Source organism: Pongo abelii, chromosome 8 (genome assembly GCF_028885655.2).
Source record: "Pongo abelii isolate AG06213 chromosome 8, NHGRI_mPonAbe1-v2.0_pri, whole genome shotgun sequence".
Classification (NCBI taxonomy): Eukaryota; Metazoa; Chordata; class Mammalia; order Primates; family Hominidae; genus Pongo; species Pongo abelii.
The window spans coordinates 131,536,736-131,554,993 of NC_071993.2; the positions used below are offsets into that span (position 1 = coordinate 131,536,736).

At 51.9% G+C, this 18,258-nt stretch overlaps 1 protein-coding gene across 12 annotated transcripts in view; it reads left to right on the forward strand.

Moving 5' to 3' along the window:
* Window positions 1–1,968: 1,968 nt before the first annotated feature.
* The window catches only part of LHPP (phospholysine phosphohistidine inorganic pyrophosphate phosphatase), a 154,096-nt gene continuing 137,806 nt past the window's right edge, over window positions 1,969–18,258 (forward strand). For 5 of the 12 annotated variants that reach the window (XR_010141643.1, XM_024253387.3, XM_054523014.2 and 2 more), the window contains exon 1: window positions 1,983–2,177. Coding sequence is in view for 10 of the 12 variants with exons in the window: in XM_024253387.3 (XP_024109155.1) it covers window positions 2,053–2,177 (125 nt within the window). In the remaining 2 variants the exon portion in view is untranslated. Of the gene's footprint in view, window positions 2,178–18,258 lie in introns of all 12 variants that reach the window. The other 7 variants (XM_009245890.4, XM_054523013.2, XM_024253385.3 and 4 more) reach the window with 3 other exon arrangements.

Here is an 18,258-nt window from a genome sequence, read left to right on the forward strand (position 1 = left end):
GCAAGATCTAAGTCCCTTTTGCCATGTCAGGTAATATATTTAGAGGTTGTGGGGATTGGGAGGTGGACATCTCAAGGGGGCACTATTCTGTCTACTGTAGTCCTAGAAATGAAAAGGGACTTGCCCAAGAGTACCCACAGAGTTGGCTGAAAAGAAACAACTATGGGTAGGCTCACACCACTGGCAGAAGCACCCCTTTTCCTCCTCCTTGGCACGAAGTTAAAGCCCAGCCATTCTCCAAGGTCCATTTTAGGCTGCCCCTGCCCAGAAGCCACAGCTGCCCTCCTAGGCCTGCAGAGGTCATCCTCTTGACTGTGTCTGTGTCACTCATTGCCACTTGGTGCACATTTGGTCAGCAATCATGAAGGTCTTCCATTTTTCTCTGCCCAGTCTTGATCCTGGAAGGCAAGGATCACACCTTAGAACTTTTTTGTGCCCACTTCACAGAGTAGGGTCCCAATACGTGTATGGTTCATGATGTTCCTAGCGGATTCTCCAAACTGACTCACTCAGCCCCTGGAAGACTAAAAACTGCATTTCCCAGACTCCTTTGTAGCGTGGGCTAGGTTCCACCAAGCCAGACACAGTGAAAGTGAGTGGGTGGCCACAGGTGGAGGGCACAGTGGTGGATATGTTTTGTTCTTTTGGGGGCAGTTGTGCTGGGGGGCTGCACTAAGTGATGGGGCAGTGGTCCCAATGGAGTAGTAAAATTGTTTCTCGTAGCTGCATGGCTCCTGGCTGTGTAGGACTTAGACCCCTCATCTGTAAGCTCCTTCACCTCATGTAAACAAAACCCCTCTAGCTGGAGTGGTCTCTATTGTCTGCCACTAAGAACCCTTATATAAGGTATACTACTCCCCAACCCCATTAGTGGAAATCCCAAGGGGTAGGAACTATATTTTATTTCACTTGTAAACAGCTCCCCTAGTAAGCGTATCAACAAAATATACACAATTCATTGAACCCCATAACATTTCAACGAATTCCTCATCCTTTCTGTGAATCAAGGGCCTGAAAAGAAATGGTGAAATAATATGATCCTCTCTTCTTTGAAAGCTCAAAGCTATATTGGACCAGAAGTAAAGTGTTCTCGTTTCAACTTAATAACTTGAAAGGTTCCGAGGGGCCATCGAGGAAACTCCTCCCTTTTAATATCAATGTGTATTTATTGCAAAAATAATGTAGCATTGAGTGGTATTTTATAGCTTATCCAAGAATCTCCTGGGTCTAACGCATTGTGATAGTCCCATTTTCTTCTCAGCCCAGGTCCTATGCATCCTCATCTATGCAGGGCTGTTATCTGCATATAATTTTTTTTTTTTTTTTTAAGACAAAGTCTTGCTCTGTCGCCTAGGCTGGAGTGCAGTGGTGCAATCTCGGCTCACTGCAACCTCCGCCTCCCAGGTTCAAGCGGTTCTTCCGCCTCATCCTACCGAGTAGCTGGGACTACAGGCATGCGCCACCACACCCAAGTGATTTTTGTATTTTTAGTAGAGACAGGGGTTTCACCATGTTGGCCAGGCTGGTCTCGAAATCCTGACGTCAAGTGATCTGCCCACCTCGGCCACCCAAAATGCTGGGATTACAGGCATAAGCCACTGCGCCCGGCCTCAATTTTGTATTGTACTTTTTCTTTCTTTCTTTAATAGAGACGGGGTCTCACTATGTTGACTAGGTTGGTCTAGAACTCCTGGGCACAAGCTGTCCGCCTGCTTCTGCCTCCCAAAGTGCTGGGATTGCAGGCGTGAACCACCGCCCCTGGCTACAGGTGCCTTCTTGTCTCAATTTGCCTTTGGCCTTTCTTAGAGACTTGTTTTCTGCTTTTCCTGCTCTTTGTCCGCTGATCTCCTGGGAAGAAAGCTTCCGAAAAGGATACCGTTTCGGGGGCGAGCGACGCCGTGGTGCCCAGGCCGCGCCCCAGTTCCGGGTTTGCACCCGGTCTTCCTGCCCTGCCCCGCCCGCGGGACTACAGTTCCCAGGCGCCCCTGCGCGGCCGCGGCGCCGGCGCCGGCGCCGGTTGGGACGCGGAGCTGAGGCGCAGGGCCGGGCGCCATGGCACCGTGGGGCAAGCGGCTGGCTGGCCTGCGCGGGGTGCTGCTTGACATCTCGGGCGTGCTGTACGACAGCGGCGCGGGCGGCGGCACGGCCATCGCCGGCTCCGTGGAGGCGGTGGCTAGGTGAGTGGGCCGCGGGACGCCGCTGGGGCCGCCGAGCTCTAAGCTCAGCCCGGTCCCCGGCTGCTGGCAGGGGGCGGGGCGGCAGGGGGCGGGGCCGCGGCGCAGGCCCCGCCTCGTTCTCCCCCTTCCTGCCCCGGTGCGCGCACAGCGCTGACCCCGGACGACCCCACTGTTGCCTCGGGCGAGCACCAGGACTCTGCTGGTTAGGTCTGCGCGGTCAGACAGGGCGGCCACCTGGTACGTGAGCTGCTGAGCGCTTGACCTGCGACGAGTCTGAGTTGAGATGTGCTGCAAGGGTAAAATGCATACCGATTAACAAGACTTAGCCGGGCGCGGTGGCTCGCATCTGTGATTCTAGCACTTGCAGAGGCAGAGGAGGGAGGATCGCTTGAGGCCAGGGGGTTGGAGACCACCCTGGGCAACATAGGGAGACCCCGTCTCTGCCAAAAATTTAAAAATTAGCCGAGTGTGGTGGTGCACGCCTGTAGGCCCAGCCACTTGGGAGGCTGAGGCAGGAGGATCGCTTGAGCCCAGGAGGTCAAGGCTACAGTGAGCTGTGATCACGCCACTGTACTCTAGCCTGGACTGCAGAGCGAGACGGTCTCAAAAACAAAACCCCCAAAAACACCAGACTTCGTGAGTAAAATGTAAAATAATACATGAAAATGGGTTTATGTTGTTGTTTGCCTGTTGAAATAATATATTTTTGGTTTGTTTTGTTTTTTTCTTTTCAGACGGAGTCTTGCTCTGTCACCCAGGCTGGAGTGCAATGGCGCGATCTCGGCTCACTGCAACCTCCGCCTTCCGGGTGCAAGTGATTCTCCCCCTTCAGGCTCCCGAGTAGCTGGGATTACAGGCACCCGCTATCATGCCCAGTTACTTTTTTTTGTTTGTTTTGTTTGAGACGGAGTTTTGCTCTTGTCGCGCAGGCTGGAATGCAGTGGTGCAATCTCTGCTGACTGCAACCTCCGCCTCCCAGGTTCAAGCGATTCTCCTGCCTCAGCCTCCCGAATAGCTGGAATTACAGGCATGTGCCACCATACCCGGCTAATTTTTTGTATTTTTGGTAGAGACGGGGTTTCACCATGTTGGGCAGACTGATCTCCAACTCCTGACCTCAGGTGATCCACCTGCCTCGGTCTCCCAAAATGCTGGGATTATAGGCGTGAGCCACATGCCCAGTTGATAATATTTTTAATATACTGTTTTAGGTTAAAATATTTGAAATTAAGTATACCTTTTTTTTAAAAACTTTTGTTAATGTGCTTATTAGAATACTTTAAATTACCTTTGTGGCTGTCATTATAATTCTGTTGGACTGCATTGGTTTAGGTGAGAGGAGGAGGAAGAGAACATCCTGCTGGCCAAGACTTGACCATGAGGACACTTCTTTTTTTTTTTTGAGACAGTTTCGCTCTTGTTGCCCAGGCCGGAGTGCAGTGGCGCCATCTGGGTTCACTGCAACCTCTGCCTCCCAGGTTCAAGCGATTCTCCTGCCTCAGCCTCCCAAGTAGCTGGGATTACAGGCATCCCGCCACCACGCCCAGCTAATTTTTGTATTTTTAGTAGAGATGGAGTTTCACCATGTTGCCCAGGTTGGTCTGGAACTCCTGACCTCAAATGATCCGCCTGCCTCAGCCTCCCAAAGTGCTGGGATTACAGGCGTGAGCCACCGCACCTGGCTGACACTTTTCTTTTTATAATTTTTTTTTTTTTTTTTGAGACAAGGTCTCATTATGTTGCCAGGGTGGTCTTGAACTCCTTGGCTCAGGCAGTCCTCCTGCCTCGGTCTCCCAAAGTGCTAGGATTACAGGCATGAGCCACTGTGCCTGGCCTAATTTTTTTTCTTTTTTTTTTTTTTTTTGAGACAGGGTCTTACTTTGTCACCCAGGCTGGATTGCAGTGGTTCAATCTCACTGCAACCTCCACCTCAAGGGCTCAAGAGATCCTCCCGCCTCAGCCTCCCAAGTAGCTGGGACTACAGGCACATGCCACCATGCCCAGCTAATTTTTTTGTATTTTTTATAGAGATGGGGTTTTGCCGTGTTGCCCAGGCCGGTCTTGAACTCCTGGGCTGAAGTGATCTGCCCACCTCAGCCTCCCAAAGTTCTGGGATTAGAGGTGTGAGCCACTGTGGCCAGCCAGAAGGACACTTTCAGTAGCATGGTTGGCACCACTGGACCTGGGCTTTGTAAGGCCTCCTGTTGGCATCCCAGGTCAGCACTGCCATATGTTGATAGGCAGTCGGGAAGGGCTAATTGCCAGGACTTGGCCTCCCAGAGTCACTAGCTGGGGCACCCTGGCTTGGTAGCCTGATGTCACTGGGACTCAATATACCTATCTGTAGGTGGCAATTAAGTGAGTCTCTTGGTCCTTCTTAGAGACCCCATTCTACCAGTCTGCATGTCTGATGTCTGGGAGCCGCTGAGATGGGGACCCAAACGGTCCTGCATAGCGAAGCCGGAGGTGTTTGGGAGGCTGGGAACTGGGAACAGGGAGACTTGGCTTCCAGGAGCAAGTGTGAAGGGCAACCCAGACCTAGGACACTCCGCTGGGTCCTCGGTCTGCTCTCAGTGTTGGCTGAAGTTCAGGGTTAATGCATTCCTGACCTTATTCTCTATTACTCCAAAGCTTTAGACTAGCTCAGTCACAGATGAGAGCATTCTGTGGGTGGCACTGGTGGGAATCCAGCAGAGGGCTCTGGGCAGTGTTTTGGGGTGAAGTGGGCCTCATTTGGGGAGCAGAAAGCCAGAGCTCAGTGCTGTGACTGGGGCAGGCAAGGCCTCATGGGAGACCTTGCCACTCATTGCTTGTGGAAGATTTGTCGTATCTCATGCGTGAGAAATGACACAAGTACAAGGTCATTCCTGGCAGTACCTTTTAAATAGCAAAAGACTGGAAACAGCTCAGATACTCATCAGTTGGGGAGTATCAGGGTCTGACGTGTGGACGGGAGGGGGACAGTAAAGCTGCAGGCACACAGGTAAATCGCATCCTCACAGGTGGGCACACAGGTAAAGCACATCATCACAGGTAGGCCTAAGGGGTGTGAAGACGGGAGGGTACTGACAGTGTGATGGGCGAGGGTGGCCTGTGCTAGAGAGGGGGTTGGGACAGCTCTGAGGAGAAGCCACTGGACAGACCTGGAGGGATAGGAGGGAACTGTCTACAGGAAGAGGCCGAGGAAGCGCATTCCAGGCAGAAGGAATGGTAGCTGCAAAGGCCTCAGGAAGAGAGCACTTGGCGAGTTCGAGAGGGTGGGGTGGGGGAGTGGCTACACCAGGCAGGAATTTGAGGGGCACCAAGAGGTGTCCGGACTTTATTCTGAGTGGCAGAAAGTCAGTGAAGACTCTAGTTAGGCTTATCATATAGTCTGATTTATATGTTTTAAAGAAATGCAAGTGTAAAAAGTGAGCCATACAAGTGCAAATGAAAGCAAGGGAGATTTCCTTTGAAACCTTGGAGAGAAGGCCTTTACATCCAGGCCTCGAAATCTAGAAAGCAAAAACTACAAACAAGCAGCCCAATAGCAGTATGAGCAAAGGATGCAAACGGTTCATGGGAGAGGAAGTGAGTGAGGCTCCGCCTTACTCAAATAAGAGGTGTGTGATCTCAGCTCACTGCAGCCCATGCCTCCTGGGTTCAAGTGACTCTCGTGCCTCAGCCTCCTGAGCAGCTGGGACTACAGGCATACGCCACCATGCCCAGCTAATTTTTTTGGTATTTTTAGTAGAGATGGGATTTTGCCATGATGGCCAGGCTGGTCCCAAACTCCTGGCTTCAAGTGATTCACCCACCTTGGCCTCCCAAGGTGCTGGGATGACAGGCGTGAGCCACCGCGCCTGGCCTGAGAAATGCAAATTAAAACTATATCAAGCTGCCCTGTTTCATCAATTTGACAAAATTGGCCAAAATCCAAAAGTTTGAGAACACGTTCTCTGTGAGAGTTTGTGGAAACAGACCCTGCCACACATTGCTTGCGGAAGATACATTTGACATTATCTACCAGTGGTTCCACTTCTGAGAATTTGTCCTCTCATGCGTGAGAAAGGACACAAGTACAAGGTCATTCCTGGCAATGCCTTTTAAATAGCAAAAGACTGGAAGCAGCTCAGATATCCACAGTAGGAGAGTTTTAGGATCTGTCTGTTTATGCAGCAGAATAACATGCAGTGTAAGAAGGAATGAGTACCTTGTCTATAGACATATTACTAGTGGAGACAGCAAGCACACAGCAGGGTGCACGGTGCGCTGTTTCTGGTATGGAAAAGGCAGAAATGCAAGAATGTATTTCTCCTGTTGTGTTTGCATAAAGACACTGGAAGGACGCAGGCTGCTTCAGAGTCTGGGAAGAGCTGGAGGATAAGGAAAGTGGGGACCACTGTGTGGTTGGAGACAGGGTAGGAGAAAGACTCTTCACTGTATAACTTTGTGTATCATGTTTTTGTTTTTGTTTTTGAGACAGAGTCTTGCTCTGTCACCCAGATTGGAGGGCAGTGGTGCAATTTTGGCTTACTGTAACCTCTGCCTCTTGGGTTCAAGTGATTCTCCTGCCTCAGCCTCCTGAGTAGCTGGGATTACAGGCACCTGCCACCATCCCTGGCTAATTTTTGTGTTTTTAGTAGAGATGGGTTTTGCCACTTTGGCCAGGCTGGTTTCGAACTCCTGACCTCATGTGATCTGCCCACCTTGGGCTCCCAAACTGCTGAGATTACAGGTGTGAGCCACTGTGCCTGGCCTGAATATCATTATTAAGATTTTTAAACTATGTGAATGTATTTTCTATTCAAAATATTACAATTCAAATATTAAATTGAATATTAAAATTCAGAATATTAACATCTGGGCACAGTGGCTCACGCCTGTAATCCCAGCACTTTGGGAGGCTGGAGGTAGGCTGCGCACCTGTAGTCCCAACTACCTGGGAAGCTGAGGCAGGAGAATTGCCTGAGCCCAGGAGTTTGAGGCTGCCGTGAGCTATGAATGTGCTACTGCACTCCAGTCTGGGTGACAGAGTGAGACCCCCACTCTAAAAAAAAAAACCATTGTGTTTTAATTAAAATATTTCAAGGAGATCTCTCTGGCTGCAGTGTGGAGAGCAGGCTGGCAGTAGGGCAGGAGGCAGGGGCCAGAGAGGACACAGGGTCACCAGTTAGATGGTTCCAGTGGTTCAGGGAGAGCTGGTGGGGCTTGGACTGGGTAGAGGGCAATGGAGGTGGGGAGGAAGGCATGAATTAGAGGTGTTTTGGAAGCAGGACCTATGGGACCTGCTGACATACGGGGTATTGTGGGGGTCAGGGAGAACTTGAAATAAAGGGTCATTTCCAGTGTCTGACTGGAACAGCTGGCAGGGTGGAGGGGGGCAGGGAGGGGGTCATGGGGCAGGAACCATGATGGCTCATGATGTATGTCAAGTTCCTGGCCTGGTGTTTGGCACACAGTAGACCCACAACAGTGTAACATTGAAGACCACTTTCTTTTCTGTTTCTTTTTCTTTTTTTTGAGACAGGATCTTGATCTGTCTCCCAGGCTGGAGTGCAGTGATACGATCACGGCTCACTGCAGCCTTGACCTCCTAGGCTCAAAAAAATCTTTCCACCTCAGTTTCCTGGATAGCTGGGACTACAGGTATATTGCCACATGCAGGTTTTTCTTTTTTGTTTTTTTTTGTTTTTTGTTTTTTGTTGTTGTTTTGAGACAGAGTCTCAGTCTGTCTCCCAGGGTGGAGTGCAGTGGTACGATCTCGGCTCACTCACTGCAGCCTCCGCCTCCTGAGTTCAAGTGATTCTCCTGCCTCAGCCTCCTGAGTGGCTGGGATTACAGGTGCCTGCCACCATGCCTGGTTAATAATTTGTATTTTTAGTAGAGACGGTGTTTCACCATGTTGACCGGGCTGGTCTCAAACTCCTGACCTCAAGTGATCCACTCGCCTGGGCCTCCCAAAGTGCTGGGATTACAGGCATGAGCCACCATGCGTAGCCCCCAAGGGACAGTTTGAGCCCTGGTCTGCCCAACCCAGTCCCCTACTTGGAATCCTTCAGGGAGAAGGGGGTGTTGGGAAATGTCACAGGCTTCTCTAACAGCTTATTTTGAGCAGATGGCCCCCACCTGATACAGAACTGTCCAACAAACGTGCAGATTCCTTCCAGGTTGTGACACTAGAAAGGGTTGTGTTAACTTCTCAGAGTTCTGGGTTGGCGTCTTCTGACTGATGGATTGCCAGGAGGGTTTTGTTTGGATTTGCTTTGCTCCTGCAGATTTATCTAGCTGGGGGTGTCTCTGGTAGCAGCTACACTGTATACATCTAACAGCAATGTAATAACAATCCTGAAATATACTACAGCCTGTTACGTAGCTGGGAGAGGCTAAAATCTCCCTTCCCAAAAGCATATGGGATTATTTTTGGTGAGGGGACATCACACCCGTGATCTGGGAGGTTTTGTTATTGTGCTGTCTGTGGGCCTGCAGAACCGATGGCCTGGTCTCTCAACCCCATGGGCTTCCCATGCCATAGGACCAAGTCCCCATGCCCTGCCTTGTCCACGGGGGTCTTCTCAAGTGACCTTTGTGGCCTCTTCCACTGGCCCCCAGTTACACAGACTTCGTGGTGGGGTTTTCACTGAAGGGGCTGCTGAGCTGTCCAGCACCCACAGACCTGTTTCCGCCCACACCAGCGTGCCCTTCGGCTCTCGGCAGACCTTGGCAGGTCCCCCTTCAGCCTTTCTGTTGGCTTTTAAGGGCAAGGCCCCTCCACTCTGGCCCAGTGCCTCTGGGGCCAGATCATCACCCTCAGGGGCTGGGAAGCTCTGTACACCCTCCCTCACATGCCTGTGGGGCCCGTGACAGATGCCCAAAGTGGCTGCGAAGGTGGTGCAGGAAACTCCCCCTCCAGGAAAGTGCGCCTGCTTTTGGAATTTTCCCTGGGGATTTTCCAGAGATGCAGGACACCTGTTTTCCTTGCCTGGTGATTGAGCCAGGAAGCCTTCACGGAGCAGGCCCTACCTGCCCAGGTGAAGCCTGTGTGGCCTGCAGCCACGGGGGTGAGTGGCCGCCTTGATATGCACAGCCTGCTTTGAAGTCCTGCAGGAGCTCAAAGGAAGTTCCTGGGGTGAGACCAGCCACCGCAGAGGGAAAAGTGTGATTGGAGTGGGGTGGGGGGTCTTAGGGTTGGCAGGGGGAACACCCACCTCCGTGGCAGCTCCCAGCACCGTGGGCTCCCTGGCAGCATCGTCTGTTCTCTGAGCCTGCGAGGGGTGACACACTGTCACCATTCTTCTTCTCGGATTTTCTGTGGTGACAGAGGTCCTCCGATTTTATTGAGGGCCACGGAGCACAGGGGAGGTAGAAGCTCAGCTTTTAAAAATAATATCCACAGCAACAGCAGTCACCCTGCATTGAGGGAGGCCTGTCATGCGCCAGGCAGGTGCTTAGCCACCCACCTTCCCTTCACGCCAGCCCCTGAGGTGGGGGGGCTTCCTCTTTTCAAAGTGAGGACCAAAAATCAGAGAGATTCAGGAACTGGCAGAAGTAGAAAAGGTTGCCGAGCCCACATTAAAGATGCACGCACACACACACACACTCGTTCATTTATTCCTTTTTATTTTTTTCATTCATTCATTCCTTTACTCATACACTCAACAAGCAAACATTGAGTGCCTCTGCTGTACTAAAAACACCATCCTAGGCCCTGGGGATGTGCAGCAGTGAACAGGCAGATGGCAGCCCGTGCCCTGGTGGAGCCGATGCTGCAGTCGTGGGGGACCAGCAGGCGACAGCATGCACTTGGGAAGGCTAGAGCGTCTGAGACACGCAGCGAGGTGGGGAGCCCAGGGCTGGGTACCTGGCCTCGCAGATCCCATGGCGAGGGAGCTGGGATTGGAGGATGCTGAGCCAGCCAGCCAGGCAGGCATCGGGGCTAAGAGCATCCCAGATGGAGGAGCAGGAGGCCCAAACCTCTGAGGCCACACTGGTGCTGCTGGCCAGGCAGGGCCCACTCACTGCTCTAGGACTTGTGGGTGGGCGTGGTCACGGGCTGGAGGACATCTGTAACCGGCCACGTCCCTCCAACAGGCCCTTTATTGAAGCCCTTTCATGGGCGGATTGGGTTCCCCGAGGGGAGCCATTCAGAGGCAGCGCCCAGCACAGCGAGGGGTGCAGAGGCCGGCCTTGGGGCCCTGGCCCTATGGCTGGGAGGCATCTGCATGTGAAAGGGGGTGGGCATTTACTGCATCCTGTCTTGGGCCACTAAAGCACATCTGCTGGGCCCAGCCCAGGCCCGGCTCGGCCTTTTTGGAGCCGGCGGAAGGAAGCAGACTTGGCCCAGGGCAGCCTCATAAAGCAATTCCCACCCAGGACCACCCCGATCGATCGCCCTGGTGCTGTGGAGCCAGGCCCGCAGCCCTTCCGTCCAGTAGCACCTCTCAATCCCCTGTGTGTGTGGGCACCTTCGGGATCCTGATAAAACGTAGGTACCTCCCAGTAGGTCTGGAGCAACGAAGGCCAGGGCCAGGGGATCTTTGAAGTCCAGCTGGTCCTGGCACCCCAGGATCCCCTCCTTCATGCCTGGCTTCCCTGGCACCATCCGGCCCTAGGGACACAGGTCCCTGGGAGTAGCAGCAATAGTAACAATAACAACAACAACAACAACAACAATAATAATAATAATGTAGGCTGTGGGCCTGGGCTGGAGCTTCATCTGTGTTGCCTCGTCCAACCCCCACACGCGGTGTGGCACCTGCCAGAGGGGTCTGGCCGGACATTGTAGGGAGAGGGCCATTTGTTTGCATTTGTTTAAGCCAACAGTTGTTTTCCTGATGCAACCTGGACCTTGGACAAGGGGTGTTTGTCGAGAACGTGCTGTCGTCACCTGTGGTCCCGTTTGCTGTCAGAAGGTGAAGCACTTTGTCTTCAGAGATGGGAGCCGGTGCTCTTTCATCCTAGGTTCTGTGATTTCAGCTGTCATTTCAACATTTTAAGTTTCATAAGAAATAGGTGGCCTCCTTATGTAAACATTCTCACCAGCCTGTAAATATACAGAGTGAGAAGTCCAAGTCCTCCATCCTTGACCAAGTCCCAGTGACTTCCCCAGGGTAACACAATACATCCTTGTCCTTTGTATTCCTCAGAAGCACAGAGGATTTTGAGATGCAGCCTTCCCTGACTCTTGTCCGGTTCTGCAGGCACCTGCCCCATCACTCTTGAATGCCACTGCCTCACCATTGCCCAAGGCATGTGTTTGGTTAGTCACAGGTCACTGGAGGCTGGAGACCCCTTGCAGGTCCCCGGGCCAGGGGTTTTGAATTCTTTGTAGCCTCAGAGCACTTATCCAACCAAATGAAATTTTGAGTAGAACTCCAAAATTATATATATATATATATATATATATATATATATATATATTTATTTATATATATTTATATATATATTTATATATATATATTTATATATATTTATATATATTTATAAATATATATATATGAGAACAGTGTTTGAATACTATATTAGTTTTAATCGGGACGGGATCTTAATATATTGCTCAGGCTGGTCTCAAACTCCTGGCCTCAAGGAGTCCTTCTGCCTCAGCCTACCCAGTGGCTGGGCTTATAGGTGTGTGCCACCGTGTCTAGCTCAGAATGGAATATGTTTTCTATGTTCAAATTTATGTTTCTTCTGAGGTCAACTGATGAAAATGATGGAAGTGTTTTTATGAATAACAATGTTGGGCTGGGTGCAGTGGCTCACACCTGTAATCCCTGCACTTTGGGAGGCCAAAGCGGGCAGATCACATGAGGTCAGGAGTTTGAGACCAGCCTGGCCAACATAGTGAAACCCCGTCTCTACTAAATATACAAAAATCAGCTGGGTGTGGTGGTGTGCGCCTGTAATCCCAGCTACTTGGGAGGCTGAGGTGTGAGAATGCTTGAACCTGAAAGGCAGAGGTTGGGGTGAGCCAAGATTGTGCCACTGCACCCCAGCCTGGGTGACACAGCAAGACTCTGTCTCAAAAAAAATGTTGAGGTCTGTGGCAGTGAACTGCACAACACAGTTTATATGCTTAGAAGTTTATGTGAGTGCTGGAAGTGAGCTTATTAGGAGGGATGAGTGAATGCTTTCTAGTTTATCCAGACTTCAGACTGTTAGGCAGCTATGAAAGAATGAGTTCGCTCTGTTTGGTGCTGACATTAGTTTATATGACATGAGTGCTGTATATACCAAGTGAAAAAGCTGTAGAATAATGTGTATAAACTTACTGTTTTTTTGTTTTTTTGTTTTTTTTTTGAGACGGAGTCTCGCTCTGTCACCCAGGCTGGAGTGCTGTGGTGTGATCTCAGCTCACTGCAACCTTGGCCTCCCGGGTTCAAGTGATTCTCCTGCCTCAGCCTCCTGAGTAGCTGTGACTACAGGCGCCCACCACCATGCCCAGCTAATTTTTGTATTTTTAGTAGAGACAGAGTTTCACTGTGTTGACCAGGCTGGTCTTGAACTCCTGACCTCAGGTGATCCGCCCACCTCCGCCTCCCAAAGTGCTGGGATTACAGGCATGAGCCACCACACCCAGCCTAAACTTCCATTTTTGTTAAGAGAAAAGAAAGAAAGGAAACACAACCACTCCCATATATCTGGGGTAGAGTCATAATAGAATCACCAACTTGAACTGTATGGAAGGAGACTGAGGAAAATCTGATGGCTGCTTGGAAGCTTTCCCGTGGTTCTGCTGGCAGGAGTAAGGTCTGCTTCTCAGTTTCTGATCTCAGCCTTGGTGGGCAGGGGTCGCCCTGTGAAAATCAGGGGCAGCCAGGGTGGGTCTGGCACAGGATTATTGGTTTACCCTGCAGGTGCTGCCTCTAGTTGGAAGCCCTTGGCCAATTACAAAGTGAGTGTGGCACAAGTTACAAAGCTCATGAATGGAGTCCTGCCCCTACCCCCAGTGCCCCACAATGTACAAGAAGCCATATTGGCAAAGCAGTGCCACACCTGCCCGCTGTGATGTGCAGGGTGATTTCCCAGGCCCCCGGCGACAGTCACGTTGCTGTCCAGCTTGTAGAGGAGGAACCTAAGGTTCACAGAAGTGATAGGACTTATTCAGACACCTTTCGAGGAGGGCTGAGGGCTGCTGCTTCTGCCAGGGCAGGCACCACCTCTTACCTGTTGCAAAGCTTCATCCTGTCACATAAAGTGTCAGATGTCAGCTCTAGTGTGAGAGCGTGGGTTTCCAATCCCAGCTCTGCCCCATAGTTGCCGTGTGGCCTCAAGGAAGTCCCTTAGCCTTCCGTCACCCCATTATGGCTGCGGCTCAAGGGCCCCAGTTTCCTATGTGTAATTCCTGTACCCAGGCTCCAAGAATTAAGTGAAAAATTTTCTCTTAAACCAATGTTTGGGCTGGGCGAGGCGACTCACGCCTGTAATCTCAGCACTTTGGGAGGCCGAGGCAAGCGGATCACCTGAGGTCAGGAGTTCAAGACCAGCCTGGCCAACATGGTGAAACCTCGTCTCACTAAAAATATTTTAAAAAATTTGCTAGGTGCGGTGGTTTGCACCTGTAATCCCAACTACTCAGGAGGCTGAAGAATCACTTGAATCTGGGAGGCGGAGGTTGCAGTGAGCTGAGATTGCACCACTGCACTCTATCCTGGGCGATACCAGCGAGACTCGGTCTCAAAAAAGCAAAAACAAACAAAAGCCAATGTTTTCCTTTTTTTTTTTTTTTTAAGTTTTTGTTTTCTTTTCCTTTTTACCTTAAACTATCAAGAGATAAAAGCCAACGTTTTACTTATTCCATATCTAGGAGCTAAAGGAGAATTTTGTTGTTGAAGGGTCAAATAATTTTGAAGAGTGGGTTGCTTTGCCCTTTTTTTTTTTTTTTTTTTTTTGAGACAGGCTCTCACTTTGTCACCTAGGCTGGAGTGCAGTGGTACAATCTTGGCTCACTGCAGCCCTGACCTCCTGGGCCCAAGCGATCCTTTCACCTCAGCCCCCAAATTAGCTGAGACTACAAGTGCACACCACTGCACCTGGCCAATTTTTGTATTTTTAGTACAGACAAGGTTTTGCCATGTTGCCCAGGCCGGTCTTGAATTCCTGAGCTCAACGGATCTGCCCACCTCAGCCTCCCAAAGTGTTGGGATTACAAGTATGAACCACACCGTGCCCGGCCATATGAAGTCTTGTAGTTGTTGAACTCGGTGTACATGCTAAACCAAAGCACACAGTTCTGCTCAAGGAGCTGTATTTTCCACATCTGTTTATATTTTCATGAGGCCAACATAAAAGGATTCTCATCCCAGTTCTGTCCCTACACGAGCCACTGAACCCCTCCAAACCACAGGTCCCATCTCCAAACAGCAGGTCCCATCTCTAAACCACAGGTCCCATCTCCAAACCACAGGTCCCATCTCTAAACCACAGGTCCCATCTCTAAACCACAGGTCCCATCTCCAAACCGCAGGTCCCATCTGTAAATGGAAACATGAACCCACCTCTCAGACTGTCAAGAGGATTCAACGTGAACATGCTGGTGGGGCTTGGTGGAGGAGGAGCCGGTCACCGGGCGCTGCTGTAGCCACTGCTGGGGCCCAGTTCACCCTGGGCTCCCTGCTGGTGTAAACTTTCCCCTCTTTCTAAAGGTGCCCCTGGGTGATGCACTCTGGGCTCCTCCTGCTGGCCTCCTTCCCAGGGCACCTGGCTTCCTCTCAGAATGTACCTGCCCCAACAATGGGTTTGTCAGAGACGTGGTTGTCATTGTCACCACCACAGCAATTACTGCCATTTATTTAGTATTTGAAATGTGCCAGGTGCTTCTCATGTCTTTTTTTTCTTTTTTGAAATGGAGTCTCACTCTGTCTCCCAGGCTGGAGTGCAGTGGCACCATCGCAGGTCACTGCCACCTCTGCCACCCAGGTTCTAGTGATTCTCCTGCCTCAGCCTCCTGAATAGCTGGGATTACAGGTGTGTACCACCACACCCAGCTAACTTTTGTATTTTAAATAGAGACGGGGTTTCACTATGTTGTTCGCCATGTTGGCCAGGCTGGTCTCAAACTTCTGACCTCGGGTGACCCACCTGCCTCAGCCTCCCAAAGTGCTGGGAATTACAGGCGTGAGCCAGTGGTCAGGAGTTCTAGACCAGCCTGGCCAACATGGTGAAACCCCATCTCTACTAAAAATACAAAAAATAAGCTGGGCATAGTGGCTGGCACCTGTAATCCCAGCTACTTGGGAGGCTGAGGCAGGAGGATCACTTGAACCTGGGAGGCAGAGGTTGCAGTAGGCCAAGATCGCACCACTGCACTCCAGCCCTGGGGACAGAGTGAGACTCCATCTCAAAAATAAAAAAATAAAAAAATAAAAATAAATGATCTTCATGACAGCCCTGTCCAGTAGCTACTGTTAGTGCCTCATTTTACAGGTGAGGAAACTGAGGTTGCAGAGGGTTAGGTGACAAGCCACAGTCATACAGGGAGGAGGTGTGTCTGCTTCCCGAGCTGAGCTCCCACCTTACTTACAGGGGCCTGGCCCTCAGGGACGTCAGGCTGCTGCTGAGGCTCCTAGGCTGAGGAGTGGAGGAAAGGACCCAGGATCCCCACCCCTCCACCCCCACGTGCCACAAGGCATTTCCTGTCCCTCTGGACCTTAGTATCCCCCGCTGTGAAGTGAGACACTCAGGCTATGTGGTCTCCAAGGTCTCTGGCTGCTGATTCCCATGCACTTGATTCTAAATTGTGTTTATTGATTCCTGGGACATCGATGCTTGTGGGATCGACATGTCCCTGTGATCTGGGCTCCGTGGCACAGGCACTTCAGAGAACACTCTAGATGGGAGTTCTGCCGGCAGGTGAGGAGGCGCAGGTACGGGAAGGTGTGCTGCGTGTTTTATAAGTGCCCTAGCTAGGGGCCGGCCCCAGCTTGACCTCATTGCCGTCCTGCTAAGGTGACTGCCCAGCTGACCCAGACCAGGAGCTCCAGCTAGGGCCCAGCTCCTGCATCACTGTGTCTCTTCTATCCATTCAGACTTTGGACTCTGATGACACAAAGCTGTGTGCAGGTGCTCAACAGCGTCTAGCAGACCTGTTGCCCTGGCCCATCAGCTGGAAGGAGGAGCAAGTGCAGCAGGCTCGGCTGGAGCCAGTGTGAGGCCGTGCCCTGTGCCAGGGGCCCGTGGCATCTCCACTGTGCCCAGCCTTTACCTCATCTCCTTCATGGCAGCCCTGGAGAGCTGGAAGGCTGGGCACCACCATTACCCTGTTTATGGCTGGGGCTCCAAGACTCCACGAGCCTGGTGCGCGCTCCAGGGTGGGAAGCCAAACCCCACTCCCAGGGGGACAGATGCCGATCTGTTGCTGCTCTTACCTGCAGGTGGTCCCCCAGCCCAAGCTGGTGTGCATCATGGCGCAGGGCACAGGGTGGGCTCATCCCCACATCAGCGTGGGCATCCCCAGGGCGTATGTGAATAACTGTATTTTTCTATTGAAAAAACAACTCTGCTCTGCTTACGGGGCTCCTGCTTGACCTTCTGTTTTGGAAAATTGGATTTTTGGAGGAAATCAGCACTTTGTGGGTTTCAGTTCTCCAAACATGCGTGTTCAATCTCCATTGCTTTCCAAAAGGGGAGTGACTGAAGATCTGAAAATTAGACAGTGGCTAGCACTGCCCAGAGGCCCCGTTATTAAAAACATTTCGAGGCCGGGTGCCGGTGGCTCACGCCTGTAATCCCAGCACTTTGGGAGGCTGAGACAGGCGGATCACAAGGTCGGGAGTTCAAGACCAGCCTAGCCAACATAGTGAAACCCGTCTCTACTAAAAACACAAAAATTAGCTGTGCATGGTGGTGCGTGCCTGTAGTCCCAGCTACTCGGGAGGTTGAGGCAGGAGAATTGCTTGAACCAGGGAGGCAGAGGTTGTGATAGGTTGAGATTGTGCCACTGCACTCCAGCCTGGGCAACAGAGCGAGACTCTGTCTCAAAACAAAACAAAAACATTTCGAGCCAGTGGCGCTGCTGAGGGCCTGGGGCTGGTGCTGCGCCTGCATCTCCTTTCACTACAACCCCCAGGGAAGGGGGTGGTCAATGTCCTTTCCTCTCTCTGAGGAAACTGAGGCATTGAGCTTGTATTTCTCTGCACTGGTTCCCATTTCAGTAGTAATAGGGACCCTCCAGCACACCAGGTGATGTCTGCGACGTGGCCCCGGGAGGCAGGAGCAGGATGGGAGTTAGGAGGCTGAAGCCTGATGTGAGGGAGCGCTGCCCCCCCAACCCCACTCCCCGGGAACCAACCCTCTACCCCTTTGCCCTGCTGCCTCCACACCCCTTTCCTCTGGCTGTGAATTTCTCCATTACCACGTGGGCCCGTCAGATCTGGAACTTGGGTCAGTTAGGTGCTTCTCCCAGTAAAGCACCTACTGTGCTGGGTACTGGGTACTGACTGTGCAGGTAGATTTTGGGCAGGATTCTAGAGAGCATCTGGCAAAGTTGCTGCAGGAAAGGGTCAGTCACTGCCTGCCAGTCTCGGCCCCTGTGAACCCACGAGTTGACATGTCTCAAATTCCAGCCTCACTTTGTGGGCCAGGCACCCCTTCTGACCTATGAGCTGCCAAACTGAGCCTTTTGATGACACTGCCCCCAAGGGTTCCCTGCAGCCCTGTGTCCTCCTGAGCACCTGGTGGCCCCTTTCTGGCCTCCGAGACCCTGGCCTGGGTGCTCACTGCCCCTCATCCCTACATAGGAGATGCTGGGGTGACTCCTCTGTTGGTAAACCAAGGCTCTGGTCTCTGAGGATGGGGCTAGTCCTGTGCCAGGGTGCCCCCAGGTGCTGATCTTGGCTCCACTGTGGTTGGTCACCAGGCATGGCGGGGGTGCTGAGCAGACAGAGCCCTGCCCTCCCAAGCCCTGGGCTTGCAGTGGAGGCAGGAGGAGGGAGGTGGTGATGGCAGGACCAGAGCAGCACCAAGGGCTGTGTGGGCACAGCTGGGAGGATGGGATCTGGCTGGGTGCATGGCTGTGGGGCCTCCAGGAGGAAGAGGCGTATGAACCCTGCTTTGCAGGATGATCAGGGTCAGGCCCCAGGGGAGCATGAAGGCAAAGACTCAG